The 18694-nt window shown below is 40.0% G+C and overlaps 1 protein-coding gene across 2 annotated transcripts in view; it reads left to right on the forward strand.

Annotated features, from left to right (window-relative positions):
- Inpp4b (inositol polyphosphate-4-phosphatase type II B) overlaps nucleotides 1-18694 on the forward strand; it is a 400041-nt gene that overhangs the window by 277110 nt on the left and 104237 nt on the right. For both annotated transcript variants that reach the window (XM_038312818.1, XM_038312820.1), the window contains exon 15: nucleotides 4375-4578. In XM_038312818.1, coding sequence (XP_038168746.1) covers nucleotides 4375-4578 — 204 coding nt within the window. The remainder of the gene's footprint in view (nucleotides 1-4374; nucleotides 4579-18694) is intronic.

Consider the following 18694-nt stretch of genomic DNA (forward strand, 5'->3'; position numbering starts at 1 on the left):
AGACAGTTTCAGAGACCTGAGTCTAATGATGAAATTGAGACTATGAGGAAATGTTGTATTACAAAGAGAAAAAAAAATGCTTTTAAGAAAATGTTTTTAAGTTACTGGTTTCGCATTCAGTGTCCAGAATGACCAGGGGGTGAAAAGATACAAAAGAAAAATTACAACAAGTTCAGTCACAAAAGAGGATTGCAGATAGAAGAAAGAAGTTTACACTTCATGGTGAACCGAACCGTTTATAGGCCGGAAGTGCAGTTTGTATAAACTGAGAGATGGTTGAATCGTCTGTTCAAGGTTACGTATATGCTACATAAATACCCAGGGTGTCTGTAACTTCCTGGCTGCTCACTATAATTTCCCTTAAGGAATTCTGAAAAATATCACTATGCCAAATGGTGAAATATAAAAATATTTTCTTTTTGAAATAAGTAAAGCTTATAAAATATGAAAATAAATAAGAGTTTTTCTTGATGTACACATGACTATCAAAGTAGCTGTCATCTACTTCTGCCAACAGTTGCTTCTGTATTGCAGGTGCAGTCTGATCAGCATTGCCTTGTTTTTAATGAGAATGAAATTCTAAGAATAGATTTTACTGAATTTGTTGTATTCTTTAGCGGGGAAGAGGAGCATGCTCTAACCACTCTCCTATCATCAATATTCAGAAGCCTAGGAAATTTTCTTTGGCTGTCCCGAGAGAAGTAATTTTTAGTACTTTTAAACTTCAAGGTAATTCTGTGTTTTCCCATGAAGAATAGATGCATTGAAATATGAATTTTATAAATTCCATAAAAGTAAAATATTTCACTTCCAAGTTAGCATTTTTTTTTCATTTTTAAAATCCTGAAAGACATGAAATAGATTATCATCCTCAGGTTCAGAGTCTATTCTTTCATTGTTGACTATACAGTTAAGCCAACATTTTAAATGAATTATGTGGCCTACCCTTGTTACACATTAACACAATCTGTTTTCTCCACTTAATGTAACCTGAGTCAAAAAAGGAAAAATGTTTCAAGGAGAATCAATAAGTGACTCAGAAACCAGATCACAGCATCCCCTGAGTTTGTCTCCCCTAGTCTTACATAGTCAGATACAAGAATAGTCATATGCAAATGGGTTGGAATAAGTGAACTAGTAATTTCCAGAACCTTCTATTTTGATCATAAATCATCTAACCTCTACTCATCTTATTTAATGAGAAATGCTTATCAAGAAAACTAAGACATTAAAGTCACACAGATCTCACAAATGGAATATTTGATATTTTTTGATGAGATTTGATTCTGTGTGTGCATGTTTCAAAAGGTCCAGAGAGCTCCTAATGATCCAGATACAATTTTCCCTACAAACAGAAAGTCAAAGCTCAGCTTTTATGGCTTTTGTATAATATGTTATTACTTTGTATTTAGCTGTCTAAAAGAAGTCCTGGCTGTAAAAAAAGAGTCTGCAAGAAAGTATTGCATTATCTTCTAAATGAGATTTAAATAAATGAAGCAGAGAGTCTGTGTGTGAATGTTTGGGAAAAAGTGATACCAAGTACACTAGAATATCCTAGTTTGTGTGAATAGCCACATACCTATATACTTATTATGTAAGTGAACTGATTATGTAAGTGAACTTATTATGTAAGTGAACTCAAGTACTGTAGAAGATTTTAGTTCATGTGAACAGCCACACCTCTATGTAGTAATTATGTAAATATTGCAGAAAAGTGATCTCAAGTACTGTAGAAGATTCTAGTTTGTGTGGATAGTCACACCTCCATATAGTAATTATGTAAATATTGCAGAAAAGTGATATCACGGACTGCAGAAGGTTCTCGTTGGTGTGAACAGTCAAGTACTATAAAAATTTCTAGTTGGTGTAAATAGCCAAGAAGTGTAGAAGATTTGAGTTGGTGTAGTCACGTACTATAGAAGTTTCTAGTTAGTGTGAATAGCGAATTAATGTAGAAGATTTTAGTTGGCGTAAATATCTAAGTACTGTAGAAGGTTCCAGTTGATGTGAATAGTCATATACTTTAGAAGGTTCTAGTTTGTGTGAATAGTCACACTTCTAAATGGTAATTATGTATGTATTGCAGAAATTTAAGATGTAGTCGTAGCAGGGATGCCAAGGAGTCTGGTTGTTGTTCTAACAATAAATCAAAAGAATGTATTGAAACTAGCAAGAAACAAAAGTTTGGTTATCCTGAAAGGGAGTAAATTCACATTTTTAATAAAGTAGCACTAATGGGCATATGCAGACTATGAGAAATTATGTAAACAGCGTGTTTGCCCATTTTCTATCATGCACCCTGACTAGCTAGTTTCTTAATTATTTGTTCTGCATCTTCCATTGTCATTTTAACACACTGTATAAGTGGACACTCACTGTGTTTTTCCATTGTAAGCTAGCTGACTTCTCAAAATTTATTCTAAAGTATTTTTTAATTGTTAGTGTTTTATATTCAGTATTTCACATTTATTGTTTTCTTACAGAGTAACTAATACATTTGTTTAATGTTGACAACAGTCAATGAACTTTTGCACCAGCAATAATTCCATGGGCAGTCTGCAGGAGGGAGATTTAGTTCTAACACATGTAGTTTTTAAAATGTGTGGGGATTCAGACTGAGGGAGGGAAGAAGGACACAGATATCCAGACTGCTTGCAAGCGTTGCGTGGGGTGCAATAAGGAAGGATTTCTGAATTTGCTAGGCATCTTGCAGCCTGCATCATCTGAGCTGACAATGAGCAGTGTGTTAACACAGACTGTTATATTTCTTTCTTTCTTTTTCTTTCCTTTTTTATGGTGATCTGAATGAGAACTTCCCACATAGGCTTGTACATTTGATACTTAGCCCCCGGTTGATACATAGCCCCCAGTTGGTGGATCTGTTTGGGAAGGGTTAGGAAGATATGTGGCATTGTTGGGGGAGATGCATCCCTGGGGGAAGGCTTTGACATTTCAAGTACCCATGTCTGTCCCAGCTGTTCTATCTGACAGCTGGCCTTGTATTGAGATGTGAGCTCTCAGCTACTGCACTAGCACTATGCCTGCCTGCCTGCTGCAATGCCTCCCACCCTGATCATCATAGACTCACCTCTGAAACTGTAAGCCCCAAACAAATTCTTTGATTTCTAAGTTGTCTTGGTTGTGGTATTCTATCATGACAATAGAAAAGTAGCTAATACAGTTTTATATCTGATTAATGAAGGATCGACCACAAGGTCCGTTCTGGCTTTAGAATGGCATGATCTGTTGTTGGAAAGAATAAAATATACAGATATGATAAACAATTTTGGCACTTATTTGCATAGGGATTACCTGAATCTCTTTAAATATTGAAATTCACAAAGAGAAACAGAAAAAATTTACTAACCTTGAGTTAGCCTGGCTGGATTTGGGGGTAGACCAAGAAACAATTACTCTGAAATGTAGTAGTGATTAAGTTAGCATCATCTGAGCTTGCTACATGAATGGATGATGATATCAATAACCTTCAAAAACTAGCACTTAGATAAAGGGTCTTTTCCTGACTGAACTATGAACCATATTGGCCAATGCTGGCTTATCTCTCTAGTCTTTGAACACACTGTTAGGTCACAGACATGTTAAGTTTACTATATTAAAGAAAATCAATTACTGCATCCTTCGGTCTATTACAGATGAAGCTATTAAACATTTTATCAGGGAATTGCAAGGTGCAGCTGTGAAACTCTTTACTGGTAGCAAGCTCTCATTATTCTGGCGCTTACCAGGTATTTACCCCCAGCTTGTAAAATCTTCCATGGCAACTTTCATCGTTACCTCATTAACATCGTATTGTTGGTGTGATGTGGCTAAGGAGACAGCTTGAGGTTGATAATAAATTGTAAAATAGCAAATATTATCACAGGGAACTCTAATCTGTTGAAATCTTTGCAGGATATGAAAGCACTCTGAATTTTTTTTGTAATGCAGGTTTTCCCCCTGTAGCCTCTATTTCTGCTTTAAATATAAAATAGACATAGCGCAATCAGGCTTTCCTTTGGGATGTGTTCGGGATTGCTTGAGAGGTATAGCAGGTAGTTGTTGAAATGATTGTCCCCAGTGATATATACCTCCAAAGACTGTCAAGCACAAAGAGAAGCGGCTGAGATGACAGATGGTGTTTATAGTACATTTAAAACCTCAGCATTTTAAAACAGGAGGACTGCAGTCCTCGGCAGCATCCCCAAACCAAACTATTTCCCATTGATTGGTGTGAATCACTCTCCCTCCTCGGTGCCTGTGCTTTCCCCCCACACATGGCCTACTTAAGTACCAACAAATCTGCAATTGACCTTGTCACAGCTCTGTGCAGAGATGCCTACCCTGGGTTTCTAATCCTCATCAATTTCCTTCCAGACTGAGCTTTTTGTACACGCCTTCAAGGATCAGCTGGTCAGGAGCGCTCTTTTAGCTCTCTACACGGCAAGGCCAGGAGGCATCCTTAAGAAGCCACCCTCTCCTAAGGACAGCACAGAGGACACTTGTCCCCTGGATGAGCCCCCTCAGCTGAGAAGACAAGACTCCATACCACATCACTCTGACTATGACGAAGAAGAGTGGGTAAGTCTTCTCACGGTGTCTGTTCTCATGGCTTAGCACCAAGAAATGTGGTAAACATAATACAAAAGCTCACTTCTCATGAAAATTACACTGGAAACCAGTCTCAATATGGTTGTGGATAGATGCCACATGCTTTCCTTAGGAGCAAGTCTCATGTGAAAGTTATATTCCTGAACCAAATTATTTATTTGTTATCAAATAAGTCGTGTTTATAACCAAGAACAAGTCTTGAATTCACTTACCAAAATTACAAAATCCTATAATACCTCTCCTTGTTCATTTCTAAGCTCAAATTATTAAAACTTTTTTAGAAGAAGAGTAAAAAGTCAGCCGGGAAGTGGTAGTGCACACATTTAATCCCAGGACTCAGGAGGCAGAGACAGCTGGATCTCCAAGTTTGAGACCAGCCTGGTCTACAAAGTGAGTTCTAGGACAGCCAGGGCTACACAGAGAAATCCTGTCTGGAACCACCCCATTGCCCCCAAAAGTCATGTCAGCCCTAGTAGAATACAAGTATTTCTACTGTTGCTAGGTAAAGATGTACTTACCTGCATTTTTTAAAAAAAAAAAAAAAAACTTATTCATGTATAAATGAGAGTGAACATGAAGATTTCTTAAATCCCATCATCTGGTGATTTGTGATTGAATAGATTGCATGGCAGGACTCTGACATCATATAGTCTCTGTGCATGCATGGCAGGACTCTGACATCATATAGTCTCTGTGCATGCATGGCAGGACTCTGACATCATAGTCCCTGTGCGTGCATGGCAGGATTCTGACATCATAGTCCCTGTGCGTGCATGGCAGGATTCTGACATCATAGTCCCTGTGCGTGCATGGCAGGACTCTGACATCATATAGTCCCTGTGCATGCATGGCAGGACTCTGACATCATATAGTCCCTGTGTGTGCATGGCAGGACTCTGACATCATAGTCCCTGTGTATGCATGTGCACAATTGCTGGTGAAGGTAAATTGAAAAAAAGAAGCAAAGGTGTGAAAGGAACTCTAGTAGAGAGAAATAGAATGGGAGGAGCAGTAATGGTGCAGAGGAACCATGTGCTATCAACGAGTCTTTGCATATTAATGATTTAAGTGCCTCTATGGTTTATGTATATTTATATATGCATGTGTATGCACACTCATATCCCTTTGTGGTATCACATGTTCAAGAAAAGAATTGTGCTAGCTGCATTACATGTTACATTTTTAGTTAAAAATTGTTTTCTTCCTAGCTAGTGTTTAAGAGCGTTTAGGGTAAGGTGTTTGAGAGGCCCAGGCCCCAGAACAGTGTTTGAGGGCCCATGAGAGAGCAACTGATCTCCTTTTTGATAAAATTCCGACCACAGGAAGCACACCTACACAGTTCGGGAGGCGCATGCTGAGTAAGAGCTGCTGTTGCTGATGGAGCTTGTATTTCCCACATGACAGCATTTCAGACGAGCAATCAGATATTTCTTCAATTTAGCTTCAACTTCCTCGATTTATTCACATCTCCAAGATGTGCATACCTCTTAACCTCTCTGAAGTTCAATTTTCCCCACTGTATAATGAAAACTGTATCTGTCCTGCTTAGCTCTTAGGATGAATATACAATAAATGGTTTATCTGTAGGTGATGCTTTACTGCCTGGACAGGCCTCGTCAGATTCTGTGGCGGGATATTGATATGTGCTTCTTGGTTAAAATATGTGGCTTATAGTCTTATTATGACAACTAAATCTATCCCTAGAGACCCCTAGTTGTGATATATATATATATATATATACATACATACTATATGAAACAAGTCAGATATATATAAATAAATATAAATAAATATATAAATTTATTTATATAAATAAATATAAATAAATCAGGCATATACCTATGAATATGTCAGATATGTATTTATATAAAAATATAGATTGTGAATTTCAAGAAATTATTTCTCCTAATTAACCAAACAAGTTTACCCTTTGAGAAATAATTGCTATGTTTACCCTGAATCAAGTAAAAAATCTTGAGCGGCTGCACTTTCTTTTCTCCATTTTCTTCTACTTCCTGTGGTCCCTCCCACCAAGCCCTACTTTCCCTGCTATTTCAACTGGCCACCCTCTTTCTTGAGGTCTTCAGTCCAGTACATTTTGAAATGGTAAATTAACCATGTTAGGTCCTCACTAAAGTCTTAGGGGAGAGAAAACACATTAACAGCTATAAAATGTGGAAACAAAGTTTAGGATACTGTGGGATAGCTTCTGCTAATAGGAGTTCCCTCGACCCAGTTTGAATTCAGGACTGTCTTGTGGAGCACCAAGGAGAGACGTCACTAAGTAGGAAGGGTTAGAGAGGGCCTTTTGCTTTAGTCAGAATCAACATTCTGCTGCTGCCGGGTTCACTACACTGCACCCTGGGAACTCCTGAGGACACCCTATGGCTTCTTAGAGCTCACAGCTCATTCAGAAATCTGGAAAGACAGCTGGCTATTGTATAATGCAGCCTTAAAGGTCTATAAAGACCAATGCCAGGGTGTGGAGGTCAGAGTGGAGGTTCAAAAGCCTCCCTGGAGGTGGGCGTGGGAACAGAAGAAGCCATTCCAGGAAGGGAACCGAGTGTTTGAGCTCTGTGGAGAGAGGTAGTAGCTATAGGCACAACACAGAGATAGACCAGATTATTACTAATTTTATTTATTCTGTTTTTATAAATAGTTGAAATTTTGGCTTATCTATAATGGAAATGATCATTTGGAAAGGTCAGGTGGAGATGGGCAGCACTGGGCCCACATAGAATAAAAAAATTGACCCACTTCTCGTTTGAGGAATTCTTCAGCTGAGACAAAGGACTTAAAAGAGCTTAGTGAGGTGGTCTGGACTAGATGGGTTCCCTTGTCCCTTCCACATAATAGGCGAGCCTTGTGCTAGAGGAGGACCTAGGGTAGATGGAAGGAGGGATAAGGAGAAAGCTTGCGCACTGATTGGGTGCAATTTTAGCAACATTTGGAACAATAGTCAGGGTTTCCATCCTTGTGGAGGAACTGGCAAATGGTCTGCACAGTTCTCTGCTTCCCACAGACCACTCTCTGGGAAAGGCAAAGGCATGCTGATTGTTTGCACAGGCCGTAAAGTGTTTTCCATGTTTCTCTTGGTTTTCATCGTGAGCATGCTAGGTCTGCATGTCTCTGTATACCCTTGCACATCTTAGGAGGTCCCTCTGAAGTCACTGTTTCTTGAAATCACAGAAATAGTTCGCCTTAGTGGAACACAGTTAGAAGGAAACTCCTACTCAGTAAATTCCCTCTAATGTTTTATCTTGGTTTGTAAATCATTATTGTGAAGGTCATATAGCATTTTTACAGATTTTCCTCAGCAATCAATTTCTACTAAAAAGATCCCTTTGCCAAGGGATTTAATCTCAAAAAAAAAAAACCCTCAGCAGTCATAGTAGCCACTTAATATATTATTTTCAAAATATTTTCACCTCTGTCCAATGTAGTGAACCTGAAGAAGATGCAGGCATTTGAAACACCTTTAGAGATAGTTTTGGTGCCTGATTTGGATCAGACACTTGCCGTATTACTTTCCTTAATTAGCTGTTAGAAACGTATTAGTATTGATTACTAAATAGTCAAATTCTGAAAGTAATTTCATGTTTAAAACGGGTGTAACCGGGTTTCAATGACATCTGAAGATGTTCTCTGATTACGTAAGTTGGTCTAGATTTGAATGTAAAGCATACAGGTCCATTTGCTGGACCATTTGCTTGTTTCTCTTAGCGCTCAGTCATTCACCATGACAACAACTTAGCTTGAAGCCTACATTTCTTACAGTGAACATATGAGAAGCCAATACATCTTAGTAATTCCTCTTGAGTCCATCTTTATGCGTCTAACAACTTTTGCTTTGTAGTCATGAAAGAGAATCTCTGTTAAGCCCACATCTTTCTGAGGCTCCGTTTAGAAAAGCTGACGATGTGAGTGTGGATGGAAGCTGTCAAGTAGAAGGGACAGAGGTTGAAACCGAAGCAAGGGACGCCAAACGTGCCCACTACCTGCTACACTTTAGTTATTAGGTGATTGAAAGCTCTACGGGTTTATTTTCCCGAAAAGTCAGTAAACAATTAGACCCTGATGGAATAGTTGGGATTTTATGACAATCTATGCCAGGAAATTGACTAGCACATCCTCCTTTACCTCCCAGCCAGTGAAGATGACATACTGCATTTCTCTTTGTAGCCTGCTCGAGCAGATGCTTCCAGCAGCTGGGATCCCAAGATTAGGTTGTCCAGAATATGAAAGCACATCATCTGACCAAACTATTAGGCTGTCCCAGATTTTGTGGCTTCAGTAATTACACTATTCTCTACAGCGATGCGGTTTAATTCCAGCATTACGACACTGGGGATTTTGGAGCCAAATCTGGCCATTCCTAGTCAAATAAATTGTTTAAAAGCTGATCTTATCATACTTTAAATTCTGATCCATTCTAGCAGGGCACGCAACTGGCAAAACTGTTCTTATTATTGGAAATACCCTAAACTATCATTTCAAATTGAATCATATTTCAGCATTCAAATTACCCAACTGATTTCTGCTTCAAGTTATACCCCTAAATTGATGTTTACTCCAGGACCAAGAAGCTCCAGTGTGCTGCTCCTGAGAAGGGGTCTGCAGAAAACTGTGATGCACACTGTACATACCAAACATTACACGTGTGCAAGTTTTCACCATGGAGGAAGTAACTAAGGTTTAAGAGAATGTGTATTTCAACGTGACTTAAGCTTTAGGCAACGCATTCATGCGCCAGCACCCCACAAGGCCTTGCATTTGTATGTGGAAATGTTGCTCATCTATAGCCAGTAAACACAAAGTTTAAAATGAGTCATAAACCTGATTTCATAAACAAGCAAATTCTAATCTTTTCTAAGCTAGAGTACATTTTCTTTTCTGTATTAAGATAAATGTACTTATGTTCACATAAAGAAAACAACTGGCATATTATTTAGAGTCGAATTCATAGCAATAGTCATATCAAACATCCCATTAATCAGGTCCACATATATAATCTGAAAATAAATTCAGGCTCCTCTGTTAACTCAGTGATGCCAAATACTGTGCTTTGGATTCATATTTCTATGTATGACTTTCTTATAGGGTTCTTATAAAACCCCATATTGTGATCTTGTCTGATAAGGTCTGGGATAAGTACAAATGTTTAAGATTTGTCAGAGCATTGATGAATTTAAAGTGCCCTGAGTAGTGGAGGTGAGAATAGATGTTTGTACAAACCTACAGAGTGTTCAGGACAAAGCCCACTCAGCCAGGGACCCCTATAAGGAAGCAGTAGCAGTCTGCAGGCTGACCTCATCTCCAGGGCCGCCATGGCTGTTTTTCAGCTCACCTGGAGGGACAGTTTAGACTCCATGCAAACACACTGGTGCCTATGCAAACTGATATTCAAAAGAGGTTTTGTTCCGTACTTGGACTAGCTAGAGTTATGTTACTGAAACCATTGGCCTGATATTAATAAGAGGAATTAACTCCTCTTCTTTTCTTAGAGGCAGTTAATACCTGTAGTCGGCCTGACACTAGCTAACCTCTGATTGAGCTTCTTCAGTAGTGGTACTCTGTAGCTTACCTGCCTAAACGACTCCTCCATACACTGAAAGATGCCACATACTTCTGAAGGTTTTGTCAGACCACTGTGCATATGCATGTGTGCATTTACTTACACATATTTTCAAATCTAAATGATCTTGTTTTAATAATTAGTTTGGGATTCCATACACACATGGTGGATGGAATTCTGAATTATAGCAAGTTGTTCTTATTTCTCTTTTTTATATTATTCATGTGCTTTATAAACTTCTAAAAGAAGATTCAATCTCTTATTCACTACTGTATTATCAGAGTTGGCAAAGCATCTTATCTACCACTGGTGATCACGATAAATTAATTTCTTAAACATTAGCCTTCAAAGTATTATTTAATTTATCGTCTTAGTTTGAGAACATAATATTTGAATTTCATGTAATTATCTACTTATATCTACTATATTGTTCTGTATTAGAAATAATTAATTCATTTAAATTTTTTATTCTCCAAATAGTGAAAAGTCCCCAGTTATCCCGTCCATGCCTTATTTAGTTCAGGATCCCCCAGCTCATATTAATATCTGTGAACCAGGCTGCCCTTCGTCAGGATGAAGTTTTCTGAAAGTTCCATTTCTATATTTACAATTTGTGCAGTTATGTAATGTGCTTTGACCAAACCCACCTCCCATTTCCTCACCTTCGGTTTCTTTTCTATTCCCTGTCTCACCTTTCCATCCTTCATGCGCTTTCTCTTTTTAGACTGCCAGCGTACTTAGCGCTTCCTATATATGGGGGTAGAGAGCCAACTGCTGAAGTGGGGCAGCCTTGATTTTTTTTAATTTTTTATTCATTTTGCACACCAACTACAGTTTCCCCTACCACCCCTCCTCTTTATCTCCCCAATCCCCTGCCTCCCCCTCAACTCACCCCATCCACTCTTCCTAAAGGGTAAGACCTATCACGGGGAGTCAACAAAGCCTGACACATTTAAGTTGAAGCAGGACCAAGGCTCTCCCCGCTGTATCAAGGCTGAGCAAGGCATGCCACCATAGGGAATGGGCTCCAAAAAGTCAGCTTGTGCACCAGGGATAGATCTTGGTCCCACTGCCAGGTGCCTCTCACACACACCAAGCTCCACAACTGTCACCCTCTTGCAGAAGGCCTTGTTCGGTCCTATAAATGCTCCACCACGGTCAGTCTAGAGTTCATGAGTTTTCATGAGCTTAGTTCAGTTTTCTCTGTAGATTTCCCCCAAAATGGCCTTGACTGCCCCTTGCTCATATAAACGCTGCTCCCTCTCTTCAACTGGACTCCCAAAGCTCGGCCTGGTGCTTAGCTGTGAATCTCTGCATCTGCTTCTGTCAGTTACTGGATGAAGGCTCTATGATGACAGGGTATTCACCAATCTGATTACAGGAGAAGGCCAGTTCAGATACCCTCTCCACGATTGCTAGGAGTCTTAGCTGGCATCATCCTTATGGATTCCTGGGAGTTTCCCTAGCACCTAGTTTTTCTCTAACTGCATAATGGCCCCCTCTATCAAGCTATCTCTTCCATTGCTCTCCTACTCTGTCCGTCCCCTAACTCAATCAACCTGTTCCATGTTGTTCTCATTCTCCCCATCCCCTTCCCTCTACCTCCCCCAGGCTCCAGTTTACCCAGGAGATCTCAGCTATTTCCCCTTCCCCGGGCAATCCATGTGTCCTTCTTAGGGCCCTCCATGTTATCTAGCTTCTCTGGAGCTGTGTATTGTAGTCTGGTTATCCTTTTCTAGTATCTACTTATGAGTGACTACATACCATGTCTTTCTGAAACTGGGTTACCTCACCCAGGATGACTTTTTCTAGATTCATCCATTTGCCTCCAAATTCCATGATGTCATTTTTTTAGAGCTGAATAATATTCCTTTGTGTAAATGTACCATATCTTCTTTATCTATTCTTCTGTTGAGGGGCATCTAGGTTGTTTCAAATAATGCTGCTATGAACATAGTTGAGCAAGTGTCCATGTGGTATGATTTAGCATGTTTGGGTATACGCCCATGTATCACTGGGTCTTTAGGTAGATTGATTCCCAATTTTCTGAGAAGTTGCCATACTGATTTCCAATGTGCAACCTTGATTCTTATTTATTAGTGTTCCAGCACCAAACTGACTATTCTAGCCGTCTTCCACTTAATCCTGATTGGGGTGCATATTCCCCTCTCTTAAGCACTCTAGTGACTGTTCATCTCCCAGCAGAGAGCAGGAAAACTTCAACAGCTCTACATCAGAGATTACTGAACCACAGAACATGTTAAATTGAACGTCCTAGGAATTTCGTGGCAGCAGTTTTAATTTTGCTTGGTCTCCCTTGGAAGAATACACATTCCTGTCTTATTTGAAATAGTTAATACATTCAAAGAAACTTATTCCCTTATCCCATCTTTTCCCTCTTTGTCCCTAAGCCACATTATATTACAATCTGGTTTTGTGGATCTTACAGTGATTAAAATGGGGTCTTTCCAACAATTGATAGGGTAGTTGTGTTGGGTATAAAGTTCAGCTTCTCAGTTAATAAGGCACACTTCCTCAGAGTTTCCCTGTGATACAGATCAGGTGCATTGTTGTTTTAGGATAGAGAGTGGGCTGCTTCACTTATGTGATGCAGTTCATCCCAGTGTGTGTCAACATGAGACAGTGGAAATAAGCAGCAATTAGCAGAATGCTGGATATTATATTTACTCGGGATTTGAAGTCAGCTTTTCTTAAGCTGATAAAATTTATATGATATCTATAATACTGTATATTTAAATATCAATTCCCATTAGCAGATTAGTAGCAGAAACATTGATATGGAAAAACAGTTTTGTTTTTCCCCATATAGACCTTAAATTTTCTCAAAAAATAGCAAAACATTGACCTTATTAAAATACCTCATATTTAAAAAAAAACACCTCATGTTTCCTTTGTAAAAAATAAGGAATATATCAACTTTAAAGAAAAAAGCAAAAATCACTAAATTATATAGTCTAATATGAACTATTTCTATCATTTAGTGATCTATATTTCAGTTATTTATATAAAAAGATGAGTTACTATGTTTATTAAGAGCTTGAGTCATAATCGCTCCTTATCAGACTCTTCAAATGAATTCATTTTTATACTCATTTGGTTTTACAACCTGCTTTATTGATTTTTTTATTGTATTGGGAAAACTAAGTAACAACAAAAAAGAAAGATTTTGCGTGTTCCTCCCCATTGACTGTTTCAACACACTTTGTGTGTTATAGAGCACTCTTCCCTGGGAGGTCTGCTGCTTGTGAGTGGAAGAGTGCAAGCAGTGGATCTGAGGAAGAGGGAGGGTGTGTGGTGGGACTGGCAGGGTGGAGGGCAGAGAAACCGCAGTCAGGATACAGTGTATGAAAGACTAAATAAAGGGGAAAAAGAGAGAATAATCTAGAAAAACAATGAAGTCTTTCCAATCAGTTGGTCTAAGCATCAGAAAGGGCAGAGAAGAGATGAAGGGAGTTTAGCCAGTTGGTCCCCACGTGGCAACTGAGCGTAGTCTGTCATCTGTTTCCTTGATGGATGGGAAGCATTCCTGAACTTGTCCAGTCCATTTCCCCCAGGAGATATGTGCCCGGAATACTTTTCTGCTATTCACGCCTACAAAAGGCGATTAAGCAAAGTTCATGGCTGTCCATTAAAATGCACAAATGTTCTATTAAATAAAAGAAGCCCCAGATAAGAACTTTATGTACATGCATATTCATGAAACCCTGCCCACAGCTACATTTTCCCAACCTACAATTAATACTTTCACCTTCAGTCCCTGCTTGATGGCACTTAACATGAGGTTTAATGCATCCAATTTAAGATAGTCTTCTGTGCTAATGTGGGAAAGCTGATTGGATGGATTGGCCAAAGCAGTGACTGGTTGTCCTGCAACCTAACGTGAATTTTAGCAGAGCTGTTTTATTCTATTAAATTTAGCAATGGTGGTTTCTTCATTGGCGTTTTATGCTGAATATCACCATATTTTTGGGAACACTTTCCAGATTATTCCGATTCCTGGTGTAGGGTCACATATTTTGATGACTGTATTGATTTGGACTTGTACACCTTAGAAATTTATTAATACCTTCAACCCATGTGCCTTTGGACATCAATCTAGTCTATAAGAAAACAAAATGAGACCTTTTTCAAAAAGTGGAGAATTTTGATGCTCCAAGCTGAGTAAGTAAAGGAAATGCTGAGCTGTACACAAAGTGTTGACTGATTATATTAGTATAAATTTAATTAGAAGCAATAACCTGTAAAAACAGGTGTTGACAATTAACAATTACGTGAGCGCATAACAGTACTCATATATGTAGGGGATGTGCAACTTTCAGTGAAAAGTTAAAATCATTGATCTGGGTAGTGATCACACACACACACACACACACACACACACACACACACACACACACACACACCTTTAGTCCCAGAGGCAGAGCCTAGGATTTCTGATTTTGAGGATAGCATGGTCTACAGAGAGAGTTCTAGAGCAGCCAGGACTACACAGAGACAAGGTCTCCAAAAACAAAAAATAAGCAAAAAAGTTAAATCATTACTGTCTCACCAGTGGACATAAAACCCAGAATGCTTCACAATAGAAACGTCGCTTCCTCCAGTGTTTCCTCCATACCTTGGTTGTTTAATACTGACCAAGCACAGAGTGGGTGCCTGAGAAGTATGTGTTGATCTATTCATGTTTTGAGGATAGCAAAAATGGTAGCCTTAGTAAAGTATTTTCCTTGATGATTAAGGAGAAACAGGAACCATCTCTGTCTTCCTGGCTATCCAAGTGGCTCTAGCTGACAAAAGGTACAGCGCTGGCTCTGGCACCAAGCCGACAGGTGTTCAAGAGTGACGAAGTACTCGTGGCAATGGATGAAGTTGACTACAGTACTCGTGGGTGGGCCTAACTTCTGCCTGACTATGGGGCTGGGCAAAGACCGTACAGGAAGAATGAATATGGAGAGGTCATCACTTGCCATATTCAGTGGCTTGCTGAGGCCGTTAGGGTGAGCAGAGCCTACAACTCGGGATAAGGTCAGAAATGAATGCAAGCTCAGCTTGGTTGCTAGGAGTGACAAAGGATTTTCACCAGCAGCTGAGTTGAAGTAAAACAGGAAGATCTAAAAGAGGCAAAGCCACAAAATTTGTCCTGGTTGCGATGAATGCCATGAGTCTTAGTATTTGTAGTAGACTTATTGCGCTGGTAGTGTTTGAGGCCTGTATAGCCTGGGTCGTGTATGTGCCGGTTGCCCTATAGAACATCTTATGTGCAACTTATTTTAACCAATACTCTAAATTAGGATTTAGAGAGAAGACCTCCAATCCATAGAAGGAGAAGAGATTTGTAGTGTTAGAGAACATGTTTAATCTTAAGTAGTCCTCACTTAACCCAAGGATGAGTTGAAGATAAGATTGACCTTGTTACTTCATTGGGTGTTTCTAATCAAAGACCTTAAAAATGAGTTATAGCCAACAAGAACTTATTCATATATGCATATATATACATATATATACATATATATACATATATATACATATATATATATAGAGAGAGAGACAGACAGAGACTGAGAGACAAAGAGAGACAGAGAGACAGAGAGAGAGACACAGAGAGGGAGACAGCGAGAGAGAGAAAGAGGCACAGAGAGAGAGAGAGAGACAGAGAAACTTTGGACTTCCACATCTATTCTGGTTGTGTTATTGCATTGTTGCTGATCAAAAATTGGTCTCATAAAAATTGATCATGTAAGCATTACTGAGCTGTCTTTTCAAAATTCATGATTGATCCCGAATGTCTCTTTGTGCTCCAGGGTCCGTAGCATGTGGGATGCTGAGTAGTCATCTTCCTTTCGACCCTCGTAGCTCACTCTGGCAGCTGTAATGCTCCTCTGTTACATGCTAATGCATCTATCCAACTCTCTCGACTATGCCACTGGGTTTGACCTTTACAGTCACTTACATCCTAACCCACAGATAAATGAAGGCCTAGACTCAGAATGGAGTCAGTTTTGGCATAGCATCCGCCTTGTTTTGTGGCCTCAGTAGCTAGAAAAAGTTGGCATCTACTTTACCTCCCTGGAGAAGGGGAACCCTGAAGTCTACATCAAGGTTAAGGACATTAGCTAAAGTTCAGGCTCCATGTAGTAATTGTTAACCTGTAAACTACCAACCTTCTGTTGCTTCCTCATATTAGGGCAATCACTGCTACTACTAGGGAATGGCCTTTCAAGCTATATCTCTGATGGTTGTTTTAAAACCTGTCTGGGTACAGGAGAGCCATGCAGAATTCGAGTTTAGTTTAGCACCTCTGGCCCGAAAAGGGTAGAGGTGTGGATTAAAGCCACATCTCTGGGCTTCCTGTATCTTCTTTTTAATTTTTATTTTTTATTACTTTATAAATACCAATCAAAATTTTCACTTCCTCCCCTCCTCCCACTTCCTTCCTGCTTTCCCCTTCCTCTCCCCTCCTCCCCCTGCAGTCCTAAGAGAGGGCAGGATACCCTGCCCTGTGGGAAGTCCAAGGCCCTTCCCCCTCCATCCAGTCTTAGGAAGGTATGCATCCAAATAGAATAGGGTCCCAAAAAGCCAATACATGCAGTAGAGACAAATCCCAGTGCCATTATTATTGGCTTCTCAGTCTGCCCCAATTGTCAGCCATATTCAGAGGGTCCAGTTTCATCCCATGTTTGTTCAGTCCCAGTCCAGCTGGCTTTGGTGAGCTCCCATTAGCTTAGGCACACTCCTCAGTGGGTGGACCAACCCCTCGTGGTCCTGACTTCCTTGCTCATCTTCTCCCTCCTGTTCTTCAACTGGAACTTGGGAGCTCAGTCCAGGACTCCAATATGGGTCTCTGTCTCTATCCCCATGTGTCGCCAGATGAAGGTTCTCTCCGGATCTCCTCCTTCCTGTATCTTCTCACTGACTGCTAGCCAGCCTAGACAGAAATGTCCAGTGTTATTGCAATAGAGAAAAGGAAGGACTAGGACCCCATCACATCAGCAGCATAAACTCAATGATTCTTGCCTATAGACTGGCACAGCAACAGCCATCCAAATGAGAAGGTGTGCTTGTTGGTCATTGTCTTCTGTGTGTGCTTCCAGATCTAAAGGAATGGGCTCCTTTAGGAGGAGACTTATAGTCCCAAGGTTTCCTTTCAAGAATTTAACCAGTAAGTCTTTAGTATCCTACTTCCAAAATGATGGGCTGCAGTTGCCTCATACTTGAATCTTTCCTTCCTGTGCTATTGCTCCTCTGCATACTCCACTTGTGAAATGGATCTGGAGCCCATCCTCTTCCTCTGCTAGCCATGCCACTTATGTTTATCGAAGTGGATGAACGGACAGTTGTTAAAGTGTCTTGTTCAATCCTGCATCCTTGGCTCCTTTGGTGTCAGCCTAACAGGTGCATGTGACTGGCATGTTCTTTTGGTTGGATGTGTTTTACTACGGCTTCTATCGGTCTTGTGTCTGATCTCAGATACTTGAAGGCTTAGTTTACCACTGCAAAATGGCATTTGCCTCTCTGAGCCTGCATGGAAGCCTCTCCTCCTGACTCTGTCCTGTCTGGCATGTGGTGTGCCATCATCAACTCTTTGGAGGGATCAAGTCTTTGGATTCAAGAGAAATGAAGTTCTAGTTCATTTCTTCCACGTTAATACTGAATGTTATTACTTCTCTCTTACCTAAACTCATCTCTCCTAGAAAACCGAGTCAAAAATAGGTACTGATTTTGTGGTTTTTGACAGTGAAATTAACTAGTGTATAGATGCCAGATAAATATAAACACTATAACCCCCCATCTTGTTTCCTTCTACCTTCTCTTCCTTTTTCCTTACTTCTAAAAATCTGCTGAGGGATAGTTCCTGTCCCATAGAGTAAAAGCAGAACTCTTAAAGAATTACAGGCTAGCCTTAAAGGCAGGCACAAATCAGCAGTTTTAATCTTGAAGGCCATAAAAGAAGAGAGAGTGAGGAGCAAAGCAGTTCTCTGTCTTCAGTGCAGCGGCTTGCCTTTCCACAGATAGGAACGGAATGTATCTGCTCAGGGTTTGCTGCTGTTCTCCTAAATGTTTGATCATCTGCTCATTACCTATAAGGGCTGCAGAAGAGATCACGCATCTCTCACCCTCAGAAAACGTCCTCTGAACGAGAATACCGACATGTGTGCCTCCTGTTTGTCACAATTGCTGCGTTCCTCAGGGCCTTGGTCAGTGAACAAGCCTCACTGTGCTCCCCAGGCCAAAACCCGTGCCTTCGCTTGCAACTGGAGTCATGTATTCTACCAGTGGAATCTTGTAATCTTGTGCTATGCAAATGAAGACTCATCTAGAGATGTGGATAGCAAATCACCTTCCTAATATCTGTCCCTTCTGGCTCTTCAGAGATGGAATTGAAAACAAAATGAGTCATCTCTGGTATTCCTTTGCATAAAAAAAAAGCAGCTAAGAGCCTCTAGGATAAAAACCTAAGCTTCCTTCAACACCAGAAGCAGAAAGAGAACTGAA

Source organism: Arvicola amphibius, chromosome 15 (genome assembly GCF_903992535.2).
Source record: "Arvicola amphibius chromosome 15, mArvAmp1.2, whole genome shotgun sequence".
In the NCBI taxonomy this organism is placed as follows: domain Eukaryota; kingdom Metazoa; phylum Chordata; class Mammalia; order Rodentia; family Cricetidae; genus Arvicola; species Arvicola amphibius.